Source organism: Phoxinus phoxinus (assembly GCF_949152265.1).
Source record: "Phoxinus phoxinus genome assembly, chromosome: 11".
NCBI lineage: Eukaryota > Metazoa > Chordata > Actinopteri > Cypriniformes > Leuciscidae > Phoxinus > Phoxinus phoxinus.
In genome coordinates, this window is record NC_136886.1 from 27873508 (window position 1) to 27900557 (window position 27050).

Genomic DNA, 27050 nt, shown 5'->3' on the forward strand with positions numbered 1-27050 from the left:
TGTGGAGTTTACAGTAAGATGGCATATGAGTCTTTCAAAAATGATTGGTTTTACTGCCATTTTGTTTAGTGAATTATTGTGTGTTTTTTCAAGTGCAGCAAACAACCCCCCATGCAAAGAAATTAGTATTTTTTCAGAAGGCTATTTCACTCCGAATCCCCCCCTAAAGGATCGGAGACGTCATCAGTTCCTGTGTTCTGTCGTGGCATGTCCGTTGTGAGCCGCTGTGACGCCACTGGTCTCTGGATCTGACCTGAAGAGAGAATGGACAGCGGAACAGGCCTCCATCACACCCACCCAGTGAATGCACAGAGAAAAATGACCCCTCCTGACCCCACCCCATGTTTACCACAAGACGCAAGCTTTCTATTTGTCTCTCACCCCCTTTAAACTCAACTGAACGGCTGAAAGTTTCCAATGGGGCCAGAACACTCGCAGGCTTTGTGAACAAAACACTTTGATAGCTCTTCTTTCTGTCTCATTGTCTCTCTCTTTCTCTCAGTGTCTTGAATATTTTCCACAGCAGCTCTCTTCCATCCTTCACAAAGCTGTCATTGTGGAGCAATCATGGCGTGAGGGGGGTTCATGAATGTGTGCCGTAGAGTCAGGCCACAGTGGGCCGCTCTCACAGCACACAAACACTGACGGATGACTCACGCTTCCGAGGCCACCTCTCGCTCTCAAATCATCATTTATTCTGTATATATCATTCGCAGATCTGTTGAGAATGAAGATGTTGAACACGGCAGCATCTGTGGATTCATTTGCACATGAAATAAGCAGCACGGTTTTACTGTAGGCCTACTGTTACAAGAGTTGTTTTTACACACAGCTCATTAATATAATGTCCACAAAAATATTTGGACACTTTTAGACAATTAAAAACACAGAGACCCTAAAAATTATTTAATTTATAAAATCCCATTTATACTGTTTAAAAAAGTAAAAGTAAAATTGTGTGTAAAAAAAGAAAAAAAAGATGCAATATAAACATTTTTAAAATATAAATATTTCTTATTTCTAGTACATTTTATATAAACCTGAAAATAGCAAAATTATTTGGGATTCATTTTTATATGATTTCCGACTTGTCTTTAGCAAGTAGCATGAAACTTTTCAAATTTAAATATTATCAAAATCTGTAAATGTCAGCTCATTTAATTATTTAGAAACTCTTGTCTTTTCCGTGGACCCTCATTTGTAAACCACTATCCCAACAAAGCAACCATATGTAGTTTCACAATCACAATCAGGGTTATTTGTTATCATTTATGTAAAATTATAATTGTTGTTAATATTTTTTATTAGATTTTTTTAAATATATTTTTAAAAATGTAAGTAATTTTGTTGTGTGTTTTGTCATTTTATTAGTTGTTTTTATTAATATTTATGAGAAATTTAGCTTTGACAATTAGCTGAAATAAAATAAGTTTCAGTTAATGTTTGTTTCAAGTACATCAAGTACATCAAGTTCATCAAGTACATAATGTGACCAGAAAGTCCATTCACTTGGCCAGAAAGAATATTTTTTTACTTTAATTGGACAGTATTTTTAGCATAAAAAGCCATTTTTAAAATGTTTTGCTTGTAAAGAGTGTTTCTGCTGTGTGTTCTAAACAAAATGCAACTTGGCATCCAATGATGCTTTGTTATATAATCCAATAAAATTGATACATTTTAGTGTGGCTTCACTGTTCAAATATTAAATTGTTTAATACAGAATATGTTGTAACCCATACTTCAATGCAAAATAAAAGTTTAGTTTAGTTTACAGCACATTCAATGAAGGCAAGGCCAACCAATGTGCTGCAAGCAAGTAATAACAATAAAAACAGATAACACAAAACAAGACAATCCCAAATTTACAACGGTAATACAAATTAGACATAGCAACAAACAATACAAATAATCCCAGTAATATGATCTCAGCAATACCAGATCTCAACCCATAAGCCAATGTAAAAAGCGGCGTCATTAGCAAAGATTTTAAAAAAAGAGGACTGACAGAAACAGGTAAAGACCTATTGGTCTGATGGAAAGAAAGGAGATCAGATCAATAATGTGGTGCCAAACCATTCAAGGACTTACATACAAATAATAAAGTCTTTAACTGGATTCGATACTCAACAGAGAGCCAATGCTAGTTTATACATGTGTAATACTTTCCCTCTTTCTTCCCGTTAAAAGTCTGGCCGTATTTTGGACCAACTGGAGACAAGAAAGACAAGATACCCCTAAATACAACGAATTGCAATTGTCCGGTCTCGATGAACAGTTTTTAATGGAAAGAAAGAAAGATTTCATTTTGGCAATCGCCCTAAGCTGAAAAAAAGCAGATTTAAAGGGCACCTATTATGACATTTAAAATGTTCCTAATGTTGTTTAGGGAGTCCCCAACAACAGTTTTACATGCATGCAATGACAAAAAACACTTTTGTTTTCGTATAATATGCATTTATTTTTACCTGATTTGCTCACCGACTCCCAAATGATTCGTTTAACGACTCGTTTTTCAAACCCCTCCTTTGCGGAGTATGGGGAGGCTGCAGACCTGGAGCCGGTAGATATAGGACCCAAACAGTTTTACGCCCCTGGCAGTTTTACGCCCCTGTTGTTCCTGATGCGTCCAGTAGGGGGGGACTGTACAGCGACACGAATTGAGGTATGTTTTAATCTTTTTTAAAATTAATTAATTTATTTATTTTGTATTGCAAATAGAAGGATACAGACATTAACAGTGAGAAAAAAGAAAAAAAAAAAAGAAAAAAAAACAAGGGGGGTATACGGACATCAAAAGAGATTGAATTAGGCTACACAAATCAATACAATATTAAATTTTGTCAATAAAAAATGAAAGGTTCTTTACAACAGACTCAATGATATTATTTGTTTTAGAAACCTTTGAGTTTAAAGGTTTTGACATTGGATGGTTCTGTCTTTATGCAGATGAAACTTGCCCAGAATTTACCAAAAAGTTCAGGACGATCTGGCTTAAATTTATCTTACCACGTATGTAGGACACTGTTTTGTAGCTGTATGACGACCAATAGAGAATAGTACAGCAGATATTAAATCGAGGATCCATATGATTACACGGTCCTGTATGTCTAATGGTCTAAATATGGTTAATATCTAAATGTAACTTTATATAAATTCACAACAACATATTTCACTTAGTCTCCATATAAAAACATACGGTGAGTAGGCCTATAACTGCAGTAGGTCATATCATTACTTGTCATAACACGTAGTTGATCCAACTATGTGTATTTTTAATTTTTCAATTCACAAAAACAAAAGTCTTCGGTAGGCTGAGTGAAGAGAGTGAACGCCGACTGAATATCTGCATCTATTTTTCTATTTTAATCCGTGCAGATCTACACTGTAGCGTTTATATTTAAATGAACAAAAAAACACAAAATTGTCAAGTCTATGGACGGGTTATTAATGTGTTGGCGTCGATTTAATGATGTTATTTCGCAGTATATCTCCCTACTGGACGCATCAGGAAAAACAGGGGCGTAAAACTGCCAGGGGCGTAAAACTGTTTGGGTCCTATATCTACCGGCTCCAGGTCTGCAGCCTCCCCATATAGCCTTTGCGCGACGCTAATCTGCGTTGATTGGTCAGATGACCCAGCAGTTTTTACAGAGATAATACTTATTTTTAACACGGAGTACAATGATGCTTTTATCAATTAAATTGTATTATAATAATGATTATAGTCCACTGCTTTATAGTTTGTAGTAAAAAACGAAAAATAAGATAAATAATTTAATGTTATGTTAGCGAGCATAGCCCAGAGTTCATATTGTAAAAGCACAATCAGTCTTTGTTTGCGTTAGCCCGATGCATAAACATAACGTTTTTACAAAAAAAAAAAAATGCAGTTACGTTACTACGAGGTATTACTCTATTCTTTAGACAACTCCGAAAACAACGACAAACACTTCACATATCTCAATACAATTGTCATTGAAGACCTAGAAGCTAACCGGTGCTTACACAACAAACTAAATAATTATTAAGCATGCTACATAAAATATAAAAGCAAAAATTATTAATAACACTTACAGGTTGTGATACGGAGGAGAAAGCTGATGCAAATACACTTGGAACTGAACCTTCCTTCAATATCAGCCAGCTCGCGAATCCAAGTTTGATTGCATTTAAAAAGCAAAAATGACGCGAACAAAGCACAAGGCTCGGACTATACTTCTGTGGTATAGTGAATTGTAGCCACTTAGTCTTCAAATGCTCCTCCTTGGGCAGATGAAAAAAGTTTGCTTTTGAGCCGCACTTCAGAACACAGCGTCTAGTCGCCATGATATTTTCCCCTGGCCTTGGAGAGCAATAAGTGGGCGTATCATATTCAAATAACTTGACAAGTTGACATCATCTAGTCAGAGAAAAAGCTTCGGTCTTCTAACGATTCATAAAAATGACTCAGAGTCGACTCTCACTTTTGAAAGACAATAACTTTATATACGGTGCACTTTCATATTTCAAACTTTGCAGGATGTTTTTGTTCACTTAGATCTATGTTACACACTACATGAAAGGTACATTTCAAAATTCCATAATAGGTGCCCTTTAACAACTGAATTTATTTGTGTAAATTTGAGTGTTGAGTAAAAAAATGTAAAACTACATTTTCTTGCTTGAGAACATATAGTGCTGATTATAGGGCCATGACTTTTAGAAAGAATATTGGTACGTTCAGATGGACCAAAAACAAACACTTTTGGAGCTTTTTAACATCGCTTAAACAGTCGACCAACAACTGAGGGACATGTTCTGTAAAGAAATTAAAGCTTAAAATCATCTGGATAACAATAATATGAAATCTCATATACGAAAAATATTGACTAATGGAAGCAGATATAGGGAGAACAAAACAGGGCCTAAAATAGAACCCTGCAGCACACCACATGTACAAGCTGGAGAAAAGGAGGAGAAGTTTTTCCCTTAACGAAAACCAATTTAAAGCTGATCCTCTAATGCCAAAATACTGCTCACAAAGTTTCGAAAGAATTGAGTGATCAATTGTGTCGAAGGCTGAACTAAGGTCCAAAAGAACCAGAATGACACATTTACCCGCATCAACACTTAGTAACAGACCATTCAACGCTTTCAAAAGAGTAGATTATGTACTGTGCTCTAAAACCAGACTGATTTAGAGCTTTAAAAAGGAGGAGAGTTGATAAAAAAACAACCTTCTCCAGTACCTCTACCAACTAGCAGACAAGCGCATGGTCGTTATTGCGTAAACATGCCTCAAATCGGCAAAGAGAGCCAGAGGAAGTCAGAAAGAGCTGCGTAAAAGCCCCGGGCCAAGAGTGGCATTTCAGCCCACCGTGATGCAACCTGCTTTCTGGGGGGACAGAAAGAGTGAGAGCGACAAAAACAGAAAGAAAGAGAGAGGAAACAGTAGAAACGTGATGGAGCGAGAGAGAATGAAAAGCCGCACCGCTCTGTCAGGAAAGGTCAATTACGACCCTAAACCACAGGGGACGTGTGTTGCCCAGGAAGTGCCTTCCGACCCCCAGCCCAGGGACGGTGCGCCACAACAGTCACAAACCTCCCGTTGCCATGGCAGCATGACATTTGTCACCATTCAAATGAGGCCCGGACCTGACTTAAACAAGCCAGGCCAAAAGCCCTGTCTCGTTTTGCCTAAATAAACCTACAGCCGAATTATGAAAACATTAAAGTAACCTGTAATACATTACGATCAGGCGGCAGCAGGTAATGTGCTTGGAGGAATGGAGGTGATATTCATAAACTGCCTTCAAATAAAAAGCAATTAGTGAGATTTGTATTGTAAAGTTCAAGCATTTATAGAGCTAACAGAGGAAACAACACCAAACCCACACAGACTCCCAATGAGCAATTAGAGAGGGGCCAGAAACACAGAGACATAAATAAAAGAGTCCGTCGGGTCATAAACACCCAAATGAAACTAATCACTGCAGTAAATATCTCATTACTTTGATTATGCTTACATTAGATGCCACATAAAAATGATTAGTTAAACAAAGGTAAACAATTTGTTGGTTTGTCTTCCTTCTTTATGCTATTGAGCTGGTCGTTTTAGGTTGTCCTTTTATTGTGGTTGTATATTAGATTGGTTTATGAAGGGTTGTCGAAATTATTTGTTACAAGTAATCCATGACCATGTATTTTCTTTAGTTTATGAATGTTTCAATTCTATACAAATATGCATAACAAGACCCATAACAATTAGGATTTTACTTAGACTTCACATATAATGTTCAAAATTCCAATGAAGACAGAGATGTATTGTAAAAGTAGACAGAAGCAGGTCATGTCCTTACCTTTACATAAAGACAAAACAATGTTGCCATCTAGTGGATAAGAAATGATATAATATGATATGATATGATATGATATGATATGATATGATATGATATGATATGATATGATATGATATAATATAATATAATATAATATAATATAATATAATATAATATAATATGATATGATATATTATATTATATTATATAAATAGCCTACATTCAAATTTAATATCTAAATTTTCAAGCCAATTATTGCACAGATTTTTTAATTCGAACTCAATGGGACAAAAACATATTTTGCAGTTTTGTGCAGTCAGAGAGAAAGAGAGACTTAATAATTTCTAGTATCACTGAAAAAAATAAATGATTAATGTTATGAGAACATGTGTTTTTACATTGCTTTAACAACTTTTTTTGGGGGAAAAAAACTTGTAAAACTTATACAAGATTCAACAATTTTTTTAAAAAAGTCAGTTTAATGTAATTTTAGTGGATATGACTTAAATATCCAAGTTGATTGTACTTAAAAATTTAAGACAGCAACTTTTTTTTTACAGTGAGATATCCAGTAACATTATAGAAAACAATGAAAACTGTTTGTCCAAAAATATAATCACAGATTGCATAGGCCTACATACATATACAGATCTAAATAGGGAAATGATAAAATGCTGAAATGACTATTATGTGTAGTATTTTAAAAGGTGGGAGCACCATTTACAAAGCTATATCCATAATCACAACATTAGAAAGTTTACATTAGAGTTCAAAAACCTTTTTTGACATTTTTAACAGAAATACAACAATGTCCTCCATACTGCTTTACTGTAACTATAAGCTCTTCCAGTAATTCATTCATGTTGAGTTCACATATACTTACACAATATAGATCAGGCCTGCATCAGTCAGAGAGACCGCATGTTATTTGGAGGAGCATTCATGAATGAAAAATCTAATTTGCAAATAAATAAAGACAAATAAATGTTTTTCTGGCTCACTGCTAACTTGACCAGAGACGTGTCTGCTTTCCTTGATGCTTTAAAGATAACTACTGATTTCTAAGAAACTGAAAATAAACTGTCATAAAATACTGTTCATGTGAGCATGTGTTATGTCTTTTAACTATGAAGAAGTTAAACAACCACATGAAGACATACATGATGACAGACTCAGTTCTTACGCATGTCTCTGACGACATTCACTGTTATACATTCAGAATGGACTCAAACTCATCTATTCTCTGCATTGTGTTTCCTTTCTTAATCTTCCTGTAGCAGACAGTGTTGTACCTGCAAACAGGCCGGTTGTTTTTATCCTTCTCGTACTCTTGGCCTGACATCTCAACCGAAGGCTGGACATCAGGCTCCTCTTCCTCGTTTTTTTCCTCTTCTTCCTTCGTTTTCCCCCCTTCATTCTCATCTGCTTTATTGACACTTATTTCCTCTTCTTTCTTATTCTCTCTTAAATTCGCCGGCTCTTCAGATGTCGCCGTCTCTTGAGGTACTTCTTCGGTTTGACCATTCATTTGCTCTTTCTCAGCTTCAAATGTGTCCTTGGCGTTGTGCTCCATTGATGTCACTTCCTGTCCTGTGATTGGAGCAGTTGATAAAGGAAAAGAGACACAACTCTTCTATTTGAATTCCAGTTCTCAAATGTAGCATAGATCAGTTTGTATGATAATTAACATAGTTTTTCTTGTGCTGTAATTTCACCAAATCACCCAATGTTGGTATTCAACTGACAATCAGTGTCTTTTCATTAATCGCAATGGTTTGTCACGTCCAAATTAGGAAAGGACTTTTGGTGAAGAGACTTGGCAAAAGATGCAAAGTTGTTTTGAGGAATTTTAATTTGATTTGACTAAACAAAGCGACCAACTGCTGGAATGAGAACAGCGAGTACACAATTCTTCCAACAAATGAGAGGCCTTACATAATATTCAAGAATTAGGAAATAGTGCCATGATGTTCCATCAATACAGAAAAACATCAAGTAACCATGTCTAGACATCTTTCAAATTACATTTTGGAAGTATTATTGCTGTTCTCTTTATAGTTATGAAATCTATCTTAGAAATACCTTATCAAAACTAGTTTTTTCCTCAACATAAAACAACGTATGCACTTCGAACAAGTAAACCGAACCACCTGAATGTGAAAAGTGAACTTGTACCTTTCAAAACCAATGAACAGTCAATGAAGAAGATTTGCATTGTCAGTACAACCACCACATTGACTCTTAAACCTCACTGTACTCACTTAATAATGTGTCTTACCTTGTTCCTGTTGGCTCAGCAGTACTGCGTGAGGTTTGTTAGTGGGGTCTGACTCCAGTTCCTGTGATTTGGGAAGAAGAGTGGGCCCTGAAGGAGAAGGATGCTCAGAAGTAGTCTCTTGTGGCGAGCAGTCTGTGCATGGCTGTGTCAGTGTCCCTCCCTTTAGTTTACGACTCAATGGAATCTGGCTGTCATTGGGTGACGCAGCCTCATTCTCATTCCCAGTGGCGGAGCTGAGGAGATTCTCATCCCCATTGTTTAGGAAAAAAAGTGTTGTTTGGCTTCTAATTCTGGGTGTGAGCATGGGATTGTAAGATTGATGGTTGAGAGACGGGACATTCAGTTTGAAAAGTGGCACCCTTTATTTTGAACTTTTTTGAAAACGGGAAAGTTCTTGGTGTTCTCTTACTGCAAAGTTGTGTTTACCACACTGAAATAAAGATGACACACTTTCTGACAGGTGGATATTAGTTTTCCACAGTCTAACATCTCACTGAGACGCCAAATAGTCGTCCTTCTCAGAATCTGTTTGTCATGTTGGTTTGAGTTTTGCTTGGTTCATGTTTCATGTCTTTATTTTGTCATTTAGCTTAGTCATGGTTTCCTGGTTTGTCATGTGATTCCCTTGCATCATGTGATCTAGTCATGTGCTTCCCTAGTCTCATGTGTCGTGTTCTGATTGGTTCTCTTGTCTATGAGTCATGTTCTCATTGGTTCCTCGTTGATTATTCACAAGTGTGTCTTGTTAAGTCATTAGTCTTTGTGTATCAATAGCCCTCCTGTTTCCATTGTCTCTTGTTGATTGTTCCCCGTAACTGGTGTTGGAAAGTCTCATGCTTCTAGTCTTGCAAGTTCATGTTTATGTTTACGTTTATGGTCATGTTTATCAACTAGTTTAAAGGGATACTTCACCTCTTTAAAGATGAATGTGTAATTAAAATGAGTTATTCATGTAGTAGAAATGTGAAATTATTTTTGAATTTGGAGCCTTCTAGACTGAGAAAAGCCAGAAAATTTATTTGTGGCTTATGGGGATGAAAGACAACAACTCCCAGAATGCACTTGCTTCACTGCCCTACTAGGCCCCTCCTACCGGTAACAGAACACAGTTAAACAACAAGGCTAGGCTACTAGTGAGTCTCCGTGACGTGCCCGGGATTTCGAGGCCGCCCAAAATGTCCGGGATTCGGCTTTTGCATTCTACAGTCGTCATTCATTATGTTTACTGTGGCGAGCAGGACAAGACTGAGGGCCGCGGGAGAACGACGAGAGGCCGGTGGAGGAGCAGGAATTTTCTTAGCAATGTTAAAACGCACATTAACCCATCACATGTTTAGCGTTCATGTAAACACTACATTCAGACTCACCAATCGGAATGAATTCAGTTAGATTGAAACAAAAGGTGTGCATGAAAACAATGAATGGCGACTGCAGAAAGCTAAAGCCCAATCCCGGACATTTTGGCCAGACAAAAAATCCCGGCCAGACATGTCTGGGAAAAAGAGGATGGTAACCCCTATACTACTCAGCTTTCTCCACAGAATAAGAACCTGTTAGCTTAGCTTCCAATAAAAGATGTCTGACACTATTTGTACATTCTGTGAGTGAGATCCCACCCTCTATGGGTGGGTTGAAAACATGCGGATCTAGCGCCTTCTACTGGCTGTAGTTTTTAGCCTCTGGCCAAAAAATCCTCCGCTGATGCAAAATTAAGTTTTTTTGTGTCATCTGAGGATGTTTTACAGACAAAAAATACATAAATCTCTTGTCTCAGGGGGATATGAGGGAGGGAAGCATGGTAATTTGAAAATACTACAGGAATTCTACTGATACAAAGCTTAATGCTAAATTCTGAAGTATCCCTTTAAGTTATCGTCTTGTTTTGTTTGTTCTACATAATCTTTAATAAAACTGCACTTGAATCCAACTGCAACTTTCCTCAGTGGATCTGTTACACTGTTTTTGTCCCCCCCCCCCCCCCCCCCCTACACACACACAAACCCCACCCGCACTGTTTCCTTTTGAAAAAAAAATGTTTAATTAAATTGAATGGGAACTTTCATGTTTTATAAAAATACTTGGAAATAATATAATGTTAGAAATAAAAGGCCACTTAAAGGGATAGTTCACTCAAAAATGAAATCTGTCATTTACTCACCCTCATTTTGTTCCATACCTGTATTAGTTTATTTCTTCTGCTGAACATGAAGAATGTGAGTAACCAAACAGTTCATTGTAGCCCCTGACTTCCATAGTATGTTTTTCATTTCTTCTGGAAGTCAACTGGAATAGCTACCATCAACTGTCTGTTACCAACAGTCTTCAAAATATATTTTGTGTTCAGAAGAAGAAACTCCTACCGGTTTGGAACAACGGTTTCATCCAAATGAGGGTGAGTGGATGAAATTTATTTTTGGGTGAATTATCCCTTTAAGTGCATATTTATAGTAAATTTTAAATGGTTTTAGTTATCTTTTTTTGTCATGATTTAAAATGTAATTATTTGTATGTTGACTAACCCACTAAAGCACATGTAAAGTGCGTGATTTTAGTTTGAATGGAAGTGATGTTAAAGTATTTTAGTTTACCATAATTGCTTGTCAGTACATTCAGCAGTACATCCAATTGTCAAGTAATTATGAAGTTACATAATATAAAGGTATAAGTGGATTAAGAAATGCTCTAAGGTTAATATTAATTTTGCATTTAATACATTCTTTTAGAGTTTTCCATAAGTATTTATTTATTTTAAATCTGCTTAAGTGTATTTTTTCACAAGGGTCTATAAATTCTCTTTATGAAAGTACTCAATATCTTAAATCAGCACAGATAACAGGCTTCTGGTGCAGTCATACAACCATAATGAGGTCCATCCTAACCAGCTGTTTATAGACTTTAGATATTCAAGTCTAACACAATGACTTAATAACCTTTCGTTAACCTGTTAACCTTGAGCTTTATATGATTGCCTTCCAATACTGTAAAGATGTTGCAACAACTTCTACAAAGTCTTTAAAGAAGCCAAAAATGGGGTCTCAGAGAGGTGGAAAATAGAATGAGGCATCTGCCAGTCATTCTACTGTCAATTAAGTCTATAAAAGTGATGAGAATGCCATTTTTCTTCTTCTTTGAAACAGAATGAACCATCACTGACGTGTCATTTCCTGCTAGTCTTTAGATCTTTGCGGTGACTAAGAATTGCATCTGGTATTTTACCACTGACAGAGATGATATCTGGGAAACCTATGATCAGCAGAAGCAAACAGCAGACAAATCAACTTATGCAAACCACATTCAGCAAGATTAAGTGTACTGTGGGAAACAGCCTAAGAAGAACCCGCTTGTGCTACACCAAAACACCAGTTACGAAAGTTTATTAAAGAGGCTTTGTATAAATATAAAAATGAAAAAATATATTAAAACACTTTGTGTATGAATACATAAAACATTGAGACAAAATATATATTAGATTAAAATAAACAGTACAGCAAATTAAATAAATTTACAATAAAAATTACTGCTGCTTAATAGTGCAAATTACTACAGTATAGATCATACAGAAATGCACTATAATTAAAATAAATAGATAAATAATACCATCTTATACATCAATATTTGCTATAGATGCTTTCAATCCTGTCTTAACAGGGTCTCTTTGACCGTGTGGCCGTAAGTCTTGTAACTTTAAAATGGTTTAGGAGTAGAAGGTGCCTGATCTACGACAGTGTTTACTTTCAGCTTTACTCTGATGCACAGGTGTGTATTTTTCAAGTGAAGCCCAGAACCTTGATTAGGTGTGTTTGATTATATTGTAAGTGGAACACAACTATCCATACTGTCAGCAAAGGCTAGCAGAAGATTCTGTAAGGGCATATGGCTTCTGGATGTTTTCCATGGCACCTGAAAACAAAGGAAAACATTGTTTTAATCTACTGGCACACAAAAGCGTTTGTGTGAACATAATAGAAGATAACTCAAATGTGACCCTGGATCACAAAACCAGTCACATGTCGCACGGCTATATTTGTGGCAGTAGCCAAAAACATTGTATGGGTCAAAATGATCGGATAATTATATTTCGTATATTAAAGGTGCATTAAGCAACTTTTCATGTTAAAAATACCCGTTTTCTAACCCATACATGCTTAAACAATTGCCTGATGGGCTGAATGAGCCCTTCTCTGATCACTGAGATTGTTCCTATAATCCTGTAAAGTAAAATAAATAAGAGGGATTCGGGCCGAATTTTAGACTGGGTGTGACATCATGCGCGTTCACGGCACGCTCACATAGCTATGTGCAGGTTTGTGTATTCGCTGGCAGTCTCTGTAGAAGATGGATTGCAAGAGACCTGATTGTAGTTCATTTCAAACACCAACGCAAACTCCACGTAAGATAAAAAAAATAAAACTTTTGTCTAGTGCAACCAAAAGGGCCAAATTGGACTCAGACAGGCGTCGGAATAAGACGAGAGTAAACATAGGGGGTCTGCTCTAAGGCTCACACGGGATTTATAACTTTATTACCCCTGAAGACATTATAATTGTAAACAAAAGATTCGCGGCTGATGCTCCTTTGGTTATGAACAGTTATGAACAGCTCGTGCTCATGCAAGCGTGCGTGTGGTCCAACCATGAGCGTGCACATCTCTGGCTGCAGTTTCGCTTGCCGAAACACTCTGTGCCTATATACTGAACACATAATATGCATGCAAATGACGTCAGCGTATTCACAAATTAGCATTTTTGTAGTTTACACAGAGACAATAATGGTATTGTTTTTAAAAACGTGCACTTTGAAACCCGTTTTCAAAAGTGTTTTTTTTTCAGGCCCCCAAAACGCCGTTGTCGTGTAAACAAATGGTGCAAATGCGTTTTTAGTTGAAAACGGTGTTGTGTAAATGGCCCCTGTTTTCTGTCATCGTTTGCCTTAGCTCTAGTTACTCATCTGTTGTCATGGTTTCTAATTAGTACCTCACCTGTTCTCTGTTCCATTGATTATCTTTCATCTGTGTATTTATCCCTCAGTTCACCTCTGTTCATGGTCTCGTGTTAATGTTACATGGATTGTGTTTATAAGATTTCTCTCTGTTTATTAAAGAGTTGTTTTATTGTCCATTCTGTGTCACGCATTGTCTTTTAGATTACACTCAGCCAACCTGTGATAGGAAGCTTGTTTCCACTATGGAGTAAAAATAAAATGTATAAAGGTAATTGTGACTTTCTATCTCAGAATTCTGCTCAGAATTTATATCTCGCAATTCGAACTGTATAACTCGCAACTGCGAGTATATATCTCAAAATTCTGAGAAAATAAGTCGGAGATGAGATCAACTCACAGTTCTGATTTTTTTCTTGCAATTGCAAGTTTATATCTCACAATTTTGACTTTTTTCCCAGAATTGAGAGACATAAACTCAAAAGTTAATAATTATGAAATATAAATTCGCAATTGCCTTTATTTTATATTTCCGCAGTAGAAATAAGCTTCTATATATGCCGTTGTTACCACATGAAACGCATTTTAAATTACATGACAACATTTTTTTCACAGTGTAGAGCTGAAGTTTTACTTTAGAAGTTTAGAACAATGATAAGAATCGTCCGCAAAGTATCTTCCTGTAAAAGTAGAATTTCTACACACACACACAAGGCATGCGTGCACACACAGATGCTTTTGTTGATATCTGGAGGGCAGACCGTGGCTTTATTGGGAAATGATGCGTTTCTCTTGTGGGTAGAGTATGCCCACATCTCTCACACACAAACACATATTAACACACCTCCAATTAGACGCACTTCCTCTGTGATGAGTGTCTGAAGCTCTTCGTGTTTCTCAGTGAACTGACGCTGTTGTGTGAATGTGAGGGGGAAACACAGAGAAAGAAAAACTTAAGCAAGAGGAAACCAACTTTCACAGTTTCCCAAAACAACATAATTACTGTAAATAACTATTGATACGCAAGTTACGCAAAACAGTCAGGACAAGAATGATTATGAAGTGAAATGCATCATTAGGGTACAAAAATGGGACTTATGTTATTAAGAAATGTTAAATATTTTTGAAGAAAATCACCTGCAGAAGATGAAGCTTGCCAAGCAATTGTCTCTGCTTTTCTGTAGCACCTCTGATAATCTCCATCCTACAGTCCACAAAAGAGAAGACATAAAGATTATATTCAGATCAAGAGGCATTTACAATGAAAACTAGGGTTACTAGGTTTTAAATTGTTCACGGAGTATATTAAAGTCACCATGAAATCAAATTTGAAAATTCTTATTTTTTTCATGGGATATTGCAATATTTATTATTAATATGTATTATAAATATGTGCACATCATTTATTTTTATTCATGTGCCCTCGTAATCTTTCATCAAAATAACTTCCCCTCCTGACATCTCCTCTCTGATGAAATGTTTACTGGTGCGAAGGCTACAATTTGTCTTGTCTGAGCTGACGTTTCTCAGATATGTCACAATATGAAAGAAAAGACTATCACAACTTCTGTTCCATTCCGACTTTAAGTAATAACAATGCAACTACTACTATTCATGGAATTACTACTGCTTTGGATTGTGCCATTATACACCCACTCACACACATTCTATCATAGTGGCAGCTTTTGTGACAGAATTAATACAAATATTGTGATATTGTTAAAACATTGTAATAAAATCCTGTTAAATTTAATGTGAAACTATTTAAATAAAATATAATCTACAATAGATAAATAAAAATTATAAAAATTCAAAGGATAAATTGAATATATATACAATCATTTGAACAATGTTTTAATTACTGTAGAGGTATGTACATTTACTGATCTCTTAAACCTATATCAACTTTATTTCAATGTAGATTTTAACCATAAATTATCTTTTTTTTTTACTTACAAACATCTTTTTTACACTACACAGGTTCATTAAGTGAACCGATTAACAGGTTTTACTGTACATGACATTTAACCATTTAGCAGACGCTTTTATCCAAATGAGGAGAGCAACCGAAGCAATCAACCCAACAATAGGGCAAAATTATTAATAATCTGGTGTATCATATCCCTGTATCAACATATCCCTGCTACATATGCAAGTGCTGTGACTAGTCCCAGTTAGTCTGGTACAGTACAGCAGTTAACATAGCAGCAGTCTTTCAACATAAAAAAAGTGTATTTAACTTTTATTTAAGGTTTAACATATCAAATTGTACAAAAGTCAATAGTGTTTAGTCTTACATTAAGGAGGAGGACTTCTGAACCAAATCCTTGATCTGCTGCTGAGTGAATCCAGCAATATACACACTGTTGACTGTGATAATAACATCACCTGAGATGAGAGACAAACAGAATTTAGCAATGAGTAAGTATGAATGACACTGGTTCTTGACAGAAAGTGGGCAGGTGTTTTGATAACTCACCTGTCATTAACCCACTACTCTCTGCGAGACTGTTCTCCTTCACCCAACACACACATGAGCCCAAATCCTGCTCAGCGCTGATGCTTCTCTCTTCTGTCTATGGACAGGGAATAAAGATCCAATCAATTCATCATCCCAAATCCAATTATCCTCTGACAGATAATAAGCCCTCAGGCAGGCATGTAATGCTTGAATGAATGGAGAAATAAGGATGAGAAGAGAGAGAGAGAGGGATAGAAGGTGGGCGGGTAATAAGGTTACCTGGATGTCAAACCCAAAAGTTTCGTTTTCTTTTCTTCTTAAAACAACAGTTTTCCTGTTAACCAAGAGAGAGACAGAGAGACATGAGTAAGAAAGAGACTAAGATAAACAGTCCAAATCTGAGTTGTGCATGTGGGTTGAATTTGTGTAGGCTACTTAAGATGTTAATCAGTAAATATATAGGCTACATATATATATATATATATATGAACTTTTTTTTTACCGTATGCACTGCTCCGTTGTCTTGTCTTGGGACTGCAGAACCTAAAAAAATACACCACAAAAGGTAATTATTAAAATAAGTAATTTAGATACTAGATTAATATATTATTTATATAATAATAATATAATAAATGTTAAATATAAATTATACAATAATTATTAGAATCAACATTTAAAAAAATAAAGTCAATGAGAATTTTTTTTTAGAAGCCTTACGTTTCTTTTATGACTTTTTTCATCTTTACTTTTGGTTGTTTGTTTATAATCACTAGTGTTCTTCTGTGTTTTGTGTCCAGTGTTCAATAGGTTGTTTGTCGCGAAGCTGCTTTTCCCCAGCAGTTTTCTTATGTATTGCACAGATGCTGTCATCTTCAGAGTGTGTGTTGCTGACATCTCTGCTGCTGAACGTCACTCCTCCGGCTTTTGCTTTTACACGCGCCTCTGAACGGATGTCACGTGACAGCAGTAAAGTCCCCGGCCGGGGCTTCACTACAAACTTTTGAATTTACTGTAAGTTTGTCAGCGCACAATTATGGAGAATCATGTTTAAAATCACCTTTGCAACTTGTTTAAAACAAACTAAACGGCTGCATTAACAAAGTCAATTTTAAATAATCAAATGATAAATCTGAAACTGAATTTGAATTTATTTTGGCACGTTTTGCGTAGACTTATTATTTAAATAATTTGTTTAAAATGGACAGATATTGTCTTCCATAAATTAAAACAGAAATAGATATTTTCAAATAAATAACCTAATGTAGCTAAATGCGGCTACATTTATTAATTAATGACCACGGTTTTAAACTGCCGTCAACAAACAAACAAATAAATGAGATTTTTTATAAATAAAGTTTATAAAAAAAACTCATTATATCAGCCTTCTCAAAGGCTGTTATACTCAAATCTCTACCTCTCAAATCTCTAATTCTCAATTTTGTCATGTCATGGTTTTTTACCATGGTTTTCACTTGAAGATGGTTTCCCATCCAGTAGGTGGCAGGAGAGGCGCCTCAGTCCCGGTTCAGAGCGCAGTTCAGTCATATGAAGAAGAGAAATCTAGGCGTCCCCCTTCTGCGTGCTGCTGCTGCTAGTTAACACGACGTAAGCTTTGTCTTTTCCACGTCCTTTTATTAGCCTCAGCTAAATAATAACGATGTAATTTAATATTTAAATATTGCTCTACATTTAGTTTTTATCCGTGATGTCTGTAATTTCTGTTTTTAAAATCTGCGCAGATAATTGGCTTGTCTAGTATAGATGATGCTTATGGTGGTCCTGATGCTGCTTTTGTTACTAGGCGACCAGGTTGACTCGCGAGCTAACTAATAAACAAGAATAATCCTTAGAGAACTTGCTAAAATAACCACAGTGTTTAAAAACGTAATCAGTAGTAGCCGCGTTTATTCGCTTTGGTAAAATAGATTGCTGCCGATATACGGCTGTCTACACAACGGAGCTCAATATGTCGAGATGAGATGACACTGACAGCATTTCGCGGTTTAATTGGATGATTTAAGAACGGATTAAATGAGAACATTCTATTTAGAATCAATGTTAAGCACTTAATGTACTCTTTCTGCAATTGCAGCGCTATCTAATCAACAATGACCACCAAGACACCAGACATGGATGCCGAGCCCAACTATCGCCGGACAAAACCGGGTAATGGCCCTTGTGAGCAACAAATTATTCCGTTGTTATTTTTTATTTTTTTTACAGATCACTGTAGGCTTGCATTACTGTCACATTATATGTATAAATATTGTATTAGATTGAAGAAAATTATTGTAGAGGCTACTCTCTGCAGAGCCATGGGTGGAGCTCCCCCTCTCTGGTTGCAATTTTGGCGTAAAATGGATTGTGCCAGAAGGTCCAACCACACCCTAACCTTACCCATAACTCTATCTGTCCAGCCATTAGATCCACATAGGTGGAGCTGGACTCGGTCAAACTCAACCCATGACATACAGAGAGATGGAGCCGGATGCCATTTGGCTCTGCAATGAGCACCACTTGAATAATTGTGCAAATATTATAATTTCATTGTAGGTATTAGATCAACTCAACATGAAGCTTCAAATGGAGCTTCTGGACCCTCTTCACAGATTCCAGGTTTGTCTCAGACTGCCGACGTCACCCCTGAGGAAAAAACTAAAGGACGGCGTGTAGGAATTCAGGCCTCTGACTCGGATTATGTTAAACTTGCAAAACAAGGAGGACAGAAGGGTAAATGTGTCTCACCTGTATAGAATTTTATTTTTATATTTGTCATTAACTTTGCTGTGATTCACGACATGTTCAGAATAGCGTCCTATAGGACCAAAGTGTAGTATTTATGTACAGAACGACTACTTCTTTTACAAAAATTAACACATGTGATAGTGACAAATTTGACTGAAACATACTAAGCAGTATGTTTCTGATTGACTTTGAAAGATGCCTGTAATTATGGCCCTGCTAATCTTTCAATTATCCTGTAGGTTTGCTGTGGCACGATGACCCTGTGGAATCAAAACCTAACAGTACCTACAAACCGTCTAATTGGTTCTCTGGCTCACCCGATGATCAAGAGAGGTGAGAATTTGTCAGCCCAATAAAGGTGCTATTTTGTACATAATTTTGGTTCGACGAATGATCCAAGATTATAAGAGACCATCTCAATTTATTACAACTCATTGGCCTGGAGAAAGAAGCTATGCATGTGTCAATTCGTTCTGGTATTTAAGGCATGGCATGTTCAAGCAATTCAAGAATGTTCTGGTCCGTATTAATAGGGTGATATGGAGGACTTTACAGGGGATTGTAGAGACATAAAAGAGTAAACCCCAATCCATCCAATCCATGGTGGTATAAAACTGGGGTTCAATCTTTTGATCTTATGCTTGCAGCGGAAGTAATGCAACTACCCCTGACGGAATCAGCAAGAGTGAGTCTAAAGGGGCCTTACAGCAACTGGACCCCCCATTTGGAACTGATAACTGTTCAGCCTGGGACAGGGATTCTGGTAATGACAAGGTGAATGGATTAGCACAGACCGTAAAATCCATCGTGTATTTGAACCTTCCATTCTTCCTCCAGCCGCCATATTATAAACAATCTTTCGATTGCCATCTTGCTATCTTTTTATTTTATTTATTTTGCCAAGCAAAATAAGTTTCTGCAAAAACTGGGGTCCAATCATTTTTGTTTTCTTTTGTTGTGATTCTGCTTTTTACTTTCTTGACTGGTTGACAAATGCACAGACCATTTTCTCTCACAGGAAAACAGGAGTTTTGCAAATTACCTTTTGTGTTTTCATGGTGAATTATTATACATACAATTTGATACAATTGCATGCTATGTGTGGCTACTCAGTTGGGAACACTAAATACTGCAAATATTTGAGAATCATTATTTAAAATGATTTGCTTTACGTTACAGTTGCCTAATATAAAAGCAAATAGTTTAAAGGATTAAGGTTACTAAACAAAAAGACTTTCCATGGCAAAAACCAGTTTGACATATTTAACTATACAGAACTGGTTCTTTCAGAATGCTGGTTCAAATGACTGTTGAAATGGCTCTGTACCCTGTAACATTAGACCTGTGGTTCTCACTCCATTCTCTATCATGTTCATCATATACACAGGGAACTGAATCATCTTATTGCATTATTAGTCATCTATTATTCTTCCTGCATGCTTCTTTCTTTTTATTAATGATGTTCTGGATCTGTGAGTTTGGAATTATTAATTGTGAATGAATTACTTGTTATGATTTTCATCGGCAGTGTTTTATATAATTATAGTAAATTGTGAATTAATATCTAAAAATCTAATGTCCTCACACAGAATGTCAACAATGCTACATCAGAGATGCAGAAACTCTCCCTACAAGATATTGATGAGGCCAACAAGTTCAAAAAGACGTATGTGTCTCTAAAAATTTTTTTAGCCCCTATATTATTTTCCAAATGGACACTAATACATATAAACTCTTGAAATGGTTTCAGTCTATATTAGTATTTGATAATTGTTTCTTGGATAGCAGTTCCCATGATAAGAAGAAAACAGCTCCAATCAGCATGTCCAAACTTTTAAGCTTTGGTTATGCCCAGGATGAGGATAAATCTCCCAATGATGATGATGCTTCAAGTGAGTCTTCCTGTTTTTATTATTATATCATGAGTAGTTTGAGTTTTGCATTGTGTTAACCACAATTACAGTAGGAGGCAGCTGCAGTGCTGCTTGGTATGGAATGGTTAAAGGTGCAGTAAGCAGTTTCTGACAAACACTGTTGATATTTTAAATCGATACCCAAACAAACACACCCCTACCCTAAAAGAAACACACCCCTCCCTTCATTGCTCCACCTCAAAATGACAAACATGCTATGTAACACAGGCAACGACTAACAGCCTGCACATCACACAGCTCGCGCAAGTATGGATAAATCAGTTGTGATTCAACAACAGCAGAAGCAAACTATGTTACTTATCGAGCAGAAACAAAGCAACCTCAGCTTCAGTTCCCTTTCGGGAGTGGTCACTCCAGTGAATTAACTGGCCAATTGTCGCAACTATGCAAATACTGACGAGCCTTCGGGCAGTATAAAATGCAGAGGGGGGATAATGGCGCCAGAACCTCTTCCTTTACATTGCCATCGTTAAAGACGCACCTGAAGAAACTTCTTGACTTCTTCACTGCATCCGATGGCTACTTTTTGCAGGATTTGGACCACTGCATCGCCTGCCTGGGCCTGGCCCACGCTGAGGCCGCAGACTTGGTATCCAGCTGCTTGCACTGCGTTGACCTGCTGGTGTGCGTTTTGAGATCCAGGAGGGATAATACTCGTGGCATTACGGGGGCGAGACCCCTTCCGTCGTCCTCTGCCGTCGCTCCATTACCCAGTCCATTTCTCAGACGAGAGCCCTCTGCACCTTCTGCCCTCCTCCCATCGTCACAGACTTTGTCTCCTTCGGCACTGGCAGAGACTCCATGTCCCTCTCGGTGTTAAAGAAAGACTGGGCAGCGTAGGAGCCAGAACGCTCCGACAGAGAAGGCCACTTAGACCTTCAGGAGGAGCTTGTCAGGGTTCTTGAGAAGGTGGTTATGGAGCTGGACCTCGATTAGAGCGCTCCGGATGAGCCCACCAGGAGTAAGTAAGACTCTATGTATTACCAGACGGGCTGCCGCTAGGCTTCTTTGAGGTGGAGGACGCCCCTTTTCCCTGACGTCCATGAGCACGGGGTGAAGTTGTGGTCTGCACACCAGTCGGCGTGTGTCCATGCCTCTTCACAGGCCTCCTTTTCCCACGTGGACGGGGCGAAAGCCCACGGCTACGTGCGCATGCCCCCCGTCGGGGAGACTGTCGCCGTGCATCTGTGCCCTTCCCTGACCACGCTGGGCGCGGATCTTAGCCTGCCGTCCAAGCCGTGCAGACTGACAGCTCACCTTATTGATAAGGCATACGCATCCGCTGGCGAAGTGGTGTCCGCGCTGCACTCTATGGCTGTGCTCCTGGACAGCGGCAACAGGGAAGCATACGCCATGAAAGATCTGCGCACAGAAACGGACTTTGTGCTCATGGCAACAAAGCGCTCAGCCCAAGCTATTGGCCGTTCTATGGGCTTCATGATGTTCCTTCACAGGCACCTATGGTTAACCCTAGCTGCCCTTAAGGACTTGGACCGTAAAGCGCTCCTCAACGCTCCAATCTCTCCCTCTAGCCTCTTCAGTGACGTGCAAAAGCCACGGCGCTCGTTCCAGCCACCGTCGAATTCCCGCTCATCGGCACCCCTCTCCGCCCAGGACCTAGCGCTGGTTCTGAAGACTCCTTCTACTCTGTTCGAGCCCTTGGATTCTATTGCTCTTAGGGAGCTCTCTCTCAAAACTGCTTTGCTTTTTGCCCTTGCTTCGGCTAAGCGCATTGGAGATTTGCAGGCTCTCGGTGAACGGCGATTGTATTTATTTTGGACCTGGTGACTGTAGTGTCACTCTCCGGCCGAGACCGGGCTTCGTGGCTAAATCTCTTTCTACTTCCTTAAAGGCGCAGGACATTTCTCTACCATTTTTGTCTTCCAAGTCGTCAACCTCGCATGACTCTGACACTCAGAGCGGTGTTTGCCCTGTCATACCCCTTTTCCACCAAGGCAGAGCTGGTGCTGGTTCGGAGCCAGAGCCTAGTTTCAAATCGGTTCTTTGTTTTTCCACCGCCAAAGCACCAGCTCCGAACCAGTAAAACTGGTTCTTAAGTAGCACCAAATCATTGCAGGGTCTAGAACGGAGCCAAGTAAGAACCGCTTGCGTCAGGGGCTGGGGGCGGGGTTACCGTGACCAACAAGACGAATAGAAACTTGTGACCGCCATTTTTAAATAGCAGCTAGTCGAGCTAATAGCAGCTCGATTATAATATCCGTCTAGTTACGGCGAGCTGCACGAACGCGTTGGATTCCGATGTATTTTTGCAATCCCATGAGGATCCATAGTATTGCAACGTCCGTTATTGTTGATGGCTTGTTCGAGATGCATCGGAGCGGCCAGACCGATCAGAGCTCCGGGAGTATTTGGAGAGCATACGACTCCTTGTGCTTTTGATCGCTTTCGCAGTGCTTTAATGTCACGCGGCGATCGGTCTGCGAGAAGCCGAACCATCTCGAACAAGCCTGGTGTGTTTTTGTTTGGCGCTGCCGCGCTAGCGTTGCTGGGCAACATGAGATGTATACACGGTGACGTAAGATATTGCTCTGTTTTGGCTCTCTAGCCTGTGGAAAGGCAAACCGGTTCTTAGAAGAACCGTCAGTAGAACCAACTCCGAACCGACTCTAGCTCTAGCTCTGAACCAGCACCCGGTTCTTGTTGGTGGAAAAGGGGTATCAGGGCTTTGCAGAGTTATTTAGACCGCTCAGCTGCTTTCGACAGTCGGACCAGCTCTTTATATGTGTATGTTGATTGTGCTAAGGGACGGGCAGTCTCTAAGCAGAGGCTTTCTCGCTGGATAGTGGACGCTATCTCTTTGGCTTATGAGAACCAGGGACAGGAATGCCCACTCAAGGCCCACTCGACGAGGGTTATCGCCTCTTCATGGGTCTAGTCTAGAGGTATGTGTATGTCTCCAGGATTTAAGCTTTGCTGCTAGCTGGTCTTCACAAAACACTTTCGCCAGATTTTACAAGTTGGATGTGTCGTCTTTGGCATCTCAAGTGCTTTGCTAAATAACTGCTTCTGGGCACAGTCTGTTACCGCTTTAGCTGTTGACGCTGTGCATGTCTATGTGCATACTTATATGTGCTCACTGTTGTTGTGTCTGCCCTGTTTTAAATGCAGCCTGCAAATTTTGGTAGTCTCTGAGCTGGCATTTCATTGGCGTCGCCATTGGTTTAACTATATGCTGTTGTACTCTGTGATTGGTGTAAACCTAGCCCTGTTTCTTCAGGCTGTTCTTTGCCGCTCTCAAGGCGGGATTGAACATGGTTCCCACAGCGTAGCTGGGCTATGCATTGTGACCGCTCTCGAAAACGAACGTATCCTATTACTGTTAGGAGTTAGACGGGAACGAGACATTGCGCAAGCTGCCTGCTCGCTGCTCAACCAGCTGTGCAAGTGTTCAGTCTTTTATTCTGACGTCATTGTTGCCTCTCTGCATTTTACACTACCCGAAGGTTTGCATAGTCGCGACATTTGGGCAGTTAATTCACTGCCGTTATCCTACAAGGTTTCATTATTTTTATGAAGGGGAAGGGTTCCCACAGCATAGCTGTGCTAAGCAATGTCTCGTTCCCATCTCTCAGGGAACCGAGGTAACAACAGAAATCGGAGACTTTTTCAGGCCTTCCCGCTCTCTAACTTTTCTCCAGCGCTAGTCTCAGCCTCAGTCGCCCACTGACCGTTGTGTGAACATCTGATTGCTTAAGGCCCACAAAATGGGAAAAACTTTGGGGGTTTTGAAGTTGACATTGGTTGAATTCTACAGGATTCTTTAACGATCTGCCTGAAAACAAAGCCCTCGGGACGCCAAACCAGAGATGGCCTTTTTATTCTGAGATATGAGGGTCCGTTGGTCTACCATTGAAGAAACCGTAACCTAACTTGGATCACGTGTGCTTTGATAACCAATCACATTACAGCCTTGACGTCATTGAATTTCGTTCAGAGTTGTGCAACAGTCAATCACTGTTTGCAGATACCATAGAAATGAATTAGAAGTGTCGTGAACGGAATCATACCGGTTTCGCAATTTTCCGTGACTTCTCTTATAAAATTGATTTTTTTTCCGGTGTTAACTAAAAAAATAGCCTAGATGAATCCAAAACGAATTGTCATCCATAAAAAAAAAAAACTTACCTGCATACGCAGCGTTAGCAGGCATTACATTTTTTCCGGCTAAGGCTTTGGCCAAACCCTCTCATGGAAGAAGAAAGCCTGTAGACGCATTTCCATTACAGATTTGCGCAAAACTTTTGCGTTATTTTCTTAATGTCGATAAAAAAGCTATTGCTAAATAACGGCGCTTCCATTAACTGATATTATGCGACTAAAACGTCATTTGTTTTTTCTCTCACGATAAGTCATTCCAAAAATCATGGCAACGGATGTTGGTAGGTTTATGTATATCCTAGCCACCGCACTAGCCATTATATTTATCGAAGGAGATATAGGCGTGTTATCCAAGCATAAATGGAAAGGAAAGTGGCACATAGATGTTTCTCATCTCCCTCATAGATGTTAGAAACATAGATGTTTCTCCCTCCTATCTGCTTCGAGGTCTTGATAAATTGTGGCATTTCTTTATTGTTTAGAATCCAGTTTTTCTATGATACTTACTTTTAGGCTTTTATGAGTTTAATAAAGAACTGTCTTGTCTTCTGTCCAAACACACCGTGCCTTCTTTAAAGAATGATCGACTTTTACATACGCCAGGTGACCTGAAAATGCGGAAAAGGTGCTTCCATTGCGAAATATTCCTTTTTTGAATTGCCTGAAAAACCACCTCATGCGAGCATTATTTTTTTTTGTGATCTATGGCACTGAATTGGTTTCAGACGTTTTGCTGAATTGACGTGTTTCCAGTGGGCATATTTTTAATTCGCAATTTCAGTTTGCGCAGTTTGAAGGGTATTGGAAATGCGGCTTGTGAAACTGACAATGAACACTTATCAGGATCAACTAAATGCTGGATTTTCAAAAGTATGTGAAGTTTCTGGTGCCATTGTTGCAGTAAATCTGCACAACATTCCTGAATGAATAATATATTAGATGCACACCGGTCTGTTATCATAGCTACATCAACTTTAAATTTGAACGCCCCTAAACATGACAGGACAAAACAAACTGTAATTGGTTGCTTTACATTTCGCTTAATTAGACGATCCTCTTGGGCGGTCCTTAGCCAATGAAAGGCCGGATTGGTCCGATCCACTATGTACAAACACAATATATATATATTGCAATATATATATATCAGCACACACAAAGAAAATATTCACAAAATTGGTTGTTTGGGTGTTGATTTAATTTTCAACAGAATTTCTCAAAAATTGCTTACATTTAATGCATGTCAAATTATGTATGTAATTGAAAAATTAATTTGTGTGCATTTTATATTTTAGGCATTACCTCTGAGCAGACAAGCACCATTGCACCAGAGGATGAATTGGAATAAAAGACGATGCCCCCCAAAACCCTTCTTCAAGAATTGTTGTTCTCTTGTATCCAATAGCTCCTTTGCATCAAACACCCGCTCTCTGCTTAAAGCAAAAACACTATTTTTCTTCATTGACTAGTTTGTGTCAGGCTCACATATCTATGGTGCTTGTGATCTGTATAACTAACCCTAGAAGGAAGGAATATTTGTAAAGTCCCTAAATGAAAACTAAAGGTTATGTGCACTACAAAATACATCTTTGATGCATTGAGCATTGATGCCAAGGTAGAGCTGATTTTCATATTAATTTTTCACTTATACATTAATGCTCATGTCATGGCGCAATACTGTGCCAAAACCTTAGGAACACTGAAGATAACACGCACATTTAAACTGTACTTATGCCACGTTAAACAGCTCTTTCTCACCTCACATTGTCAATGAATATGACAAAATGCGTAAGCTGCAAACATACATTATTACTCACTTCAGCAAAAAAACTGGTTGAACACTTTTGAGTATTCTTATGGTCTATTAGTTAACTGAGTTTCATGATGAGCACACAAGAAGGCCATCTTACCATGAATTATTACGTAAAGTAAGGAGATGCCCTTTGAGAACAGGAAGGGGGTTTAGGGAGTTCGTGATTGTGAATGTCTGTTATTAGTATTAATGTGATGGTAAATAATAATCTCTGATTCAGTTGTTTTGGTGTTAAATGCTGTATAAGTTATGTTTACACTTGCTGTCAGTTCATGCCTATAAATGATAACTAAATAAAATTGCATGTGCATGAAATGCTTGCTGTTCGTGGTCATTGTTTCACAGGTCAGCCTTACAGGATGAATGCACTGTTATCCTTATATGTTTTTATTTCCGATATTTATGTGAACAAAATTATCCAAAGAGGAGATTAGTTTTTAGTTTTTAA

The 27050-nt window shown here is 38.3% G+C and overlaps 3 protein-coding genes across 7 annotated transcripts; 1 reads left to right on the forward strand and 2 right to left on the reverse strand.

The window, feature by feature from the left end:
• Window positions 1-6574: 6574 nt before the first annotated feature.
• On the reverse strand, window positions 6575-9213 carry ermn (ermin). Of its 2 annotated transcripts, XR_013799613.1 has the most exons (3): window positions 8596-9213; window positions 7203-7907; window positions 6786-7160 (listed from the first exon to the last, which is right to left on the reverse strand). XR_013799613.1 is itself a non-coding variant. In XM_079629204.1 (2 exons), exons 1-2 carry the CDS (start codon window positions 8897-8899, stop codon window positions 7525-7527), a joined length of 687 nt encoding a protein of 228 aa, XP_079485330.1. In that variant the 5' UTR covers window positions 8900-9213; the 3' UTR covers window positions 6575-7524. The 2 variants fall into 2 exon arrangements, 1 of the variants encoding a protein (XP_079485330.1); XM_079629204.1 differs by having other exon boundaries at window positions 6575-7907.
• A 2103-nt stretch (window positions 9214-11316) lies between these two features.
• On the reverse strand, window positions 11317-16953 carry LOC307007323 (cytohesin-interacting protein). The gene is made up of 8 exons (XM_079629214.1): window positions 16712-16953; window positions 16497-16537; window positions 16274-16328; window positions 16013-16109; window positions 15831-15921; window positions 14671-14737; window positions 14378-14444; window positions 11317-12495 (listed from the first exon to the last, which is right to left on the reverse strand). The coding sequence occupies exons 1-8, from the start codon at window positions 16886-16888 to the stop codon at window positions 12434-12436; spliced, it is 657 nt and encodes a 218-aa protein (XP_079485340.1). The 5' UTR covers window positions 16889-16953; the 3' UTR covers window positions 11317-12433.
• A 504-nt stretch (window positions 16954-17457) lies between these two features.
• Window positions 17458-26917, forward strand: cUnh7orf57 (chromosome Un C7orf57 homolog). 4 transcript variants are annotated; one of them, XM_079629202.1, is made up of 8 exons: window positions 17458-17599; window positions 18087-18160; window positions 18548-18724; window positions 18979-19072; window positions 19387-19513; window positions 20329-20405; window positions 20525-20631; window positions 26085-26917. In XM_079629202.1, exons 2-8 carry the CDS (start codon window positions 18103-18105, stop codon window positions 26135-26137), a joined length of 693 nt encoding a protein of 230 aa, XP_079485328.1. In that variant the 5' UTR covers window positions 17458-17599; window positions 18087-18102; the 3' UTR covers window positions 26138-26917. The 4 variants fall into 4 exon arrangements, with proteins under 4 accessions (XP_079485328.1, XP_079485326.1, XP_079485329.1 ...); XM_079629200.1 differs by having other exon boundaries at window positions 17465-17599; window positions 18087-18172; XM_079629203.1 differs by having other exon boundaries at window positions 17465-17599; window positions 20528-20631.
• The last annotated feature ends 133 nt before the right edge of the window (window positions 26918-27050 follow it).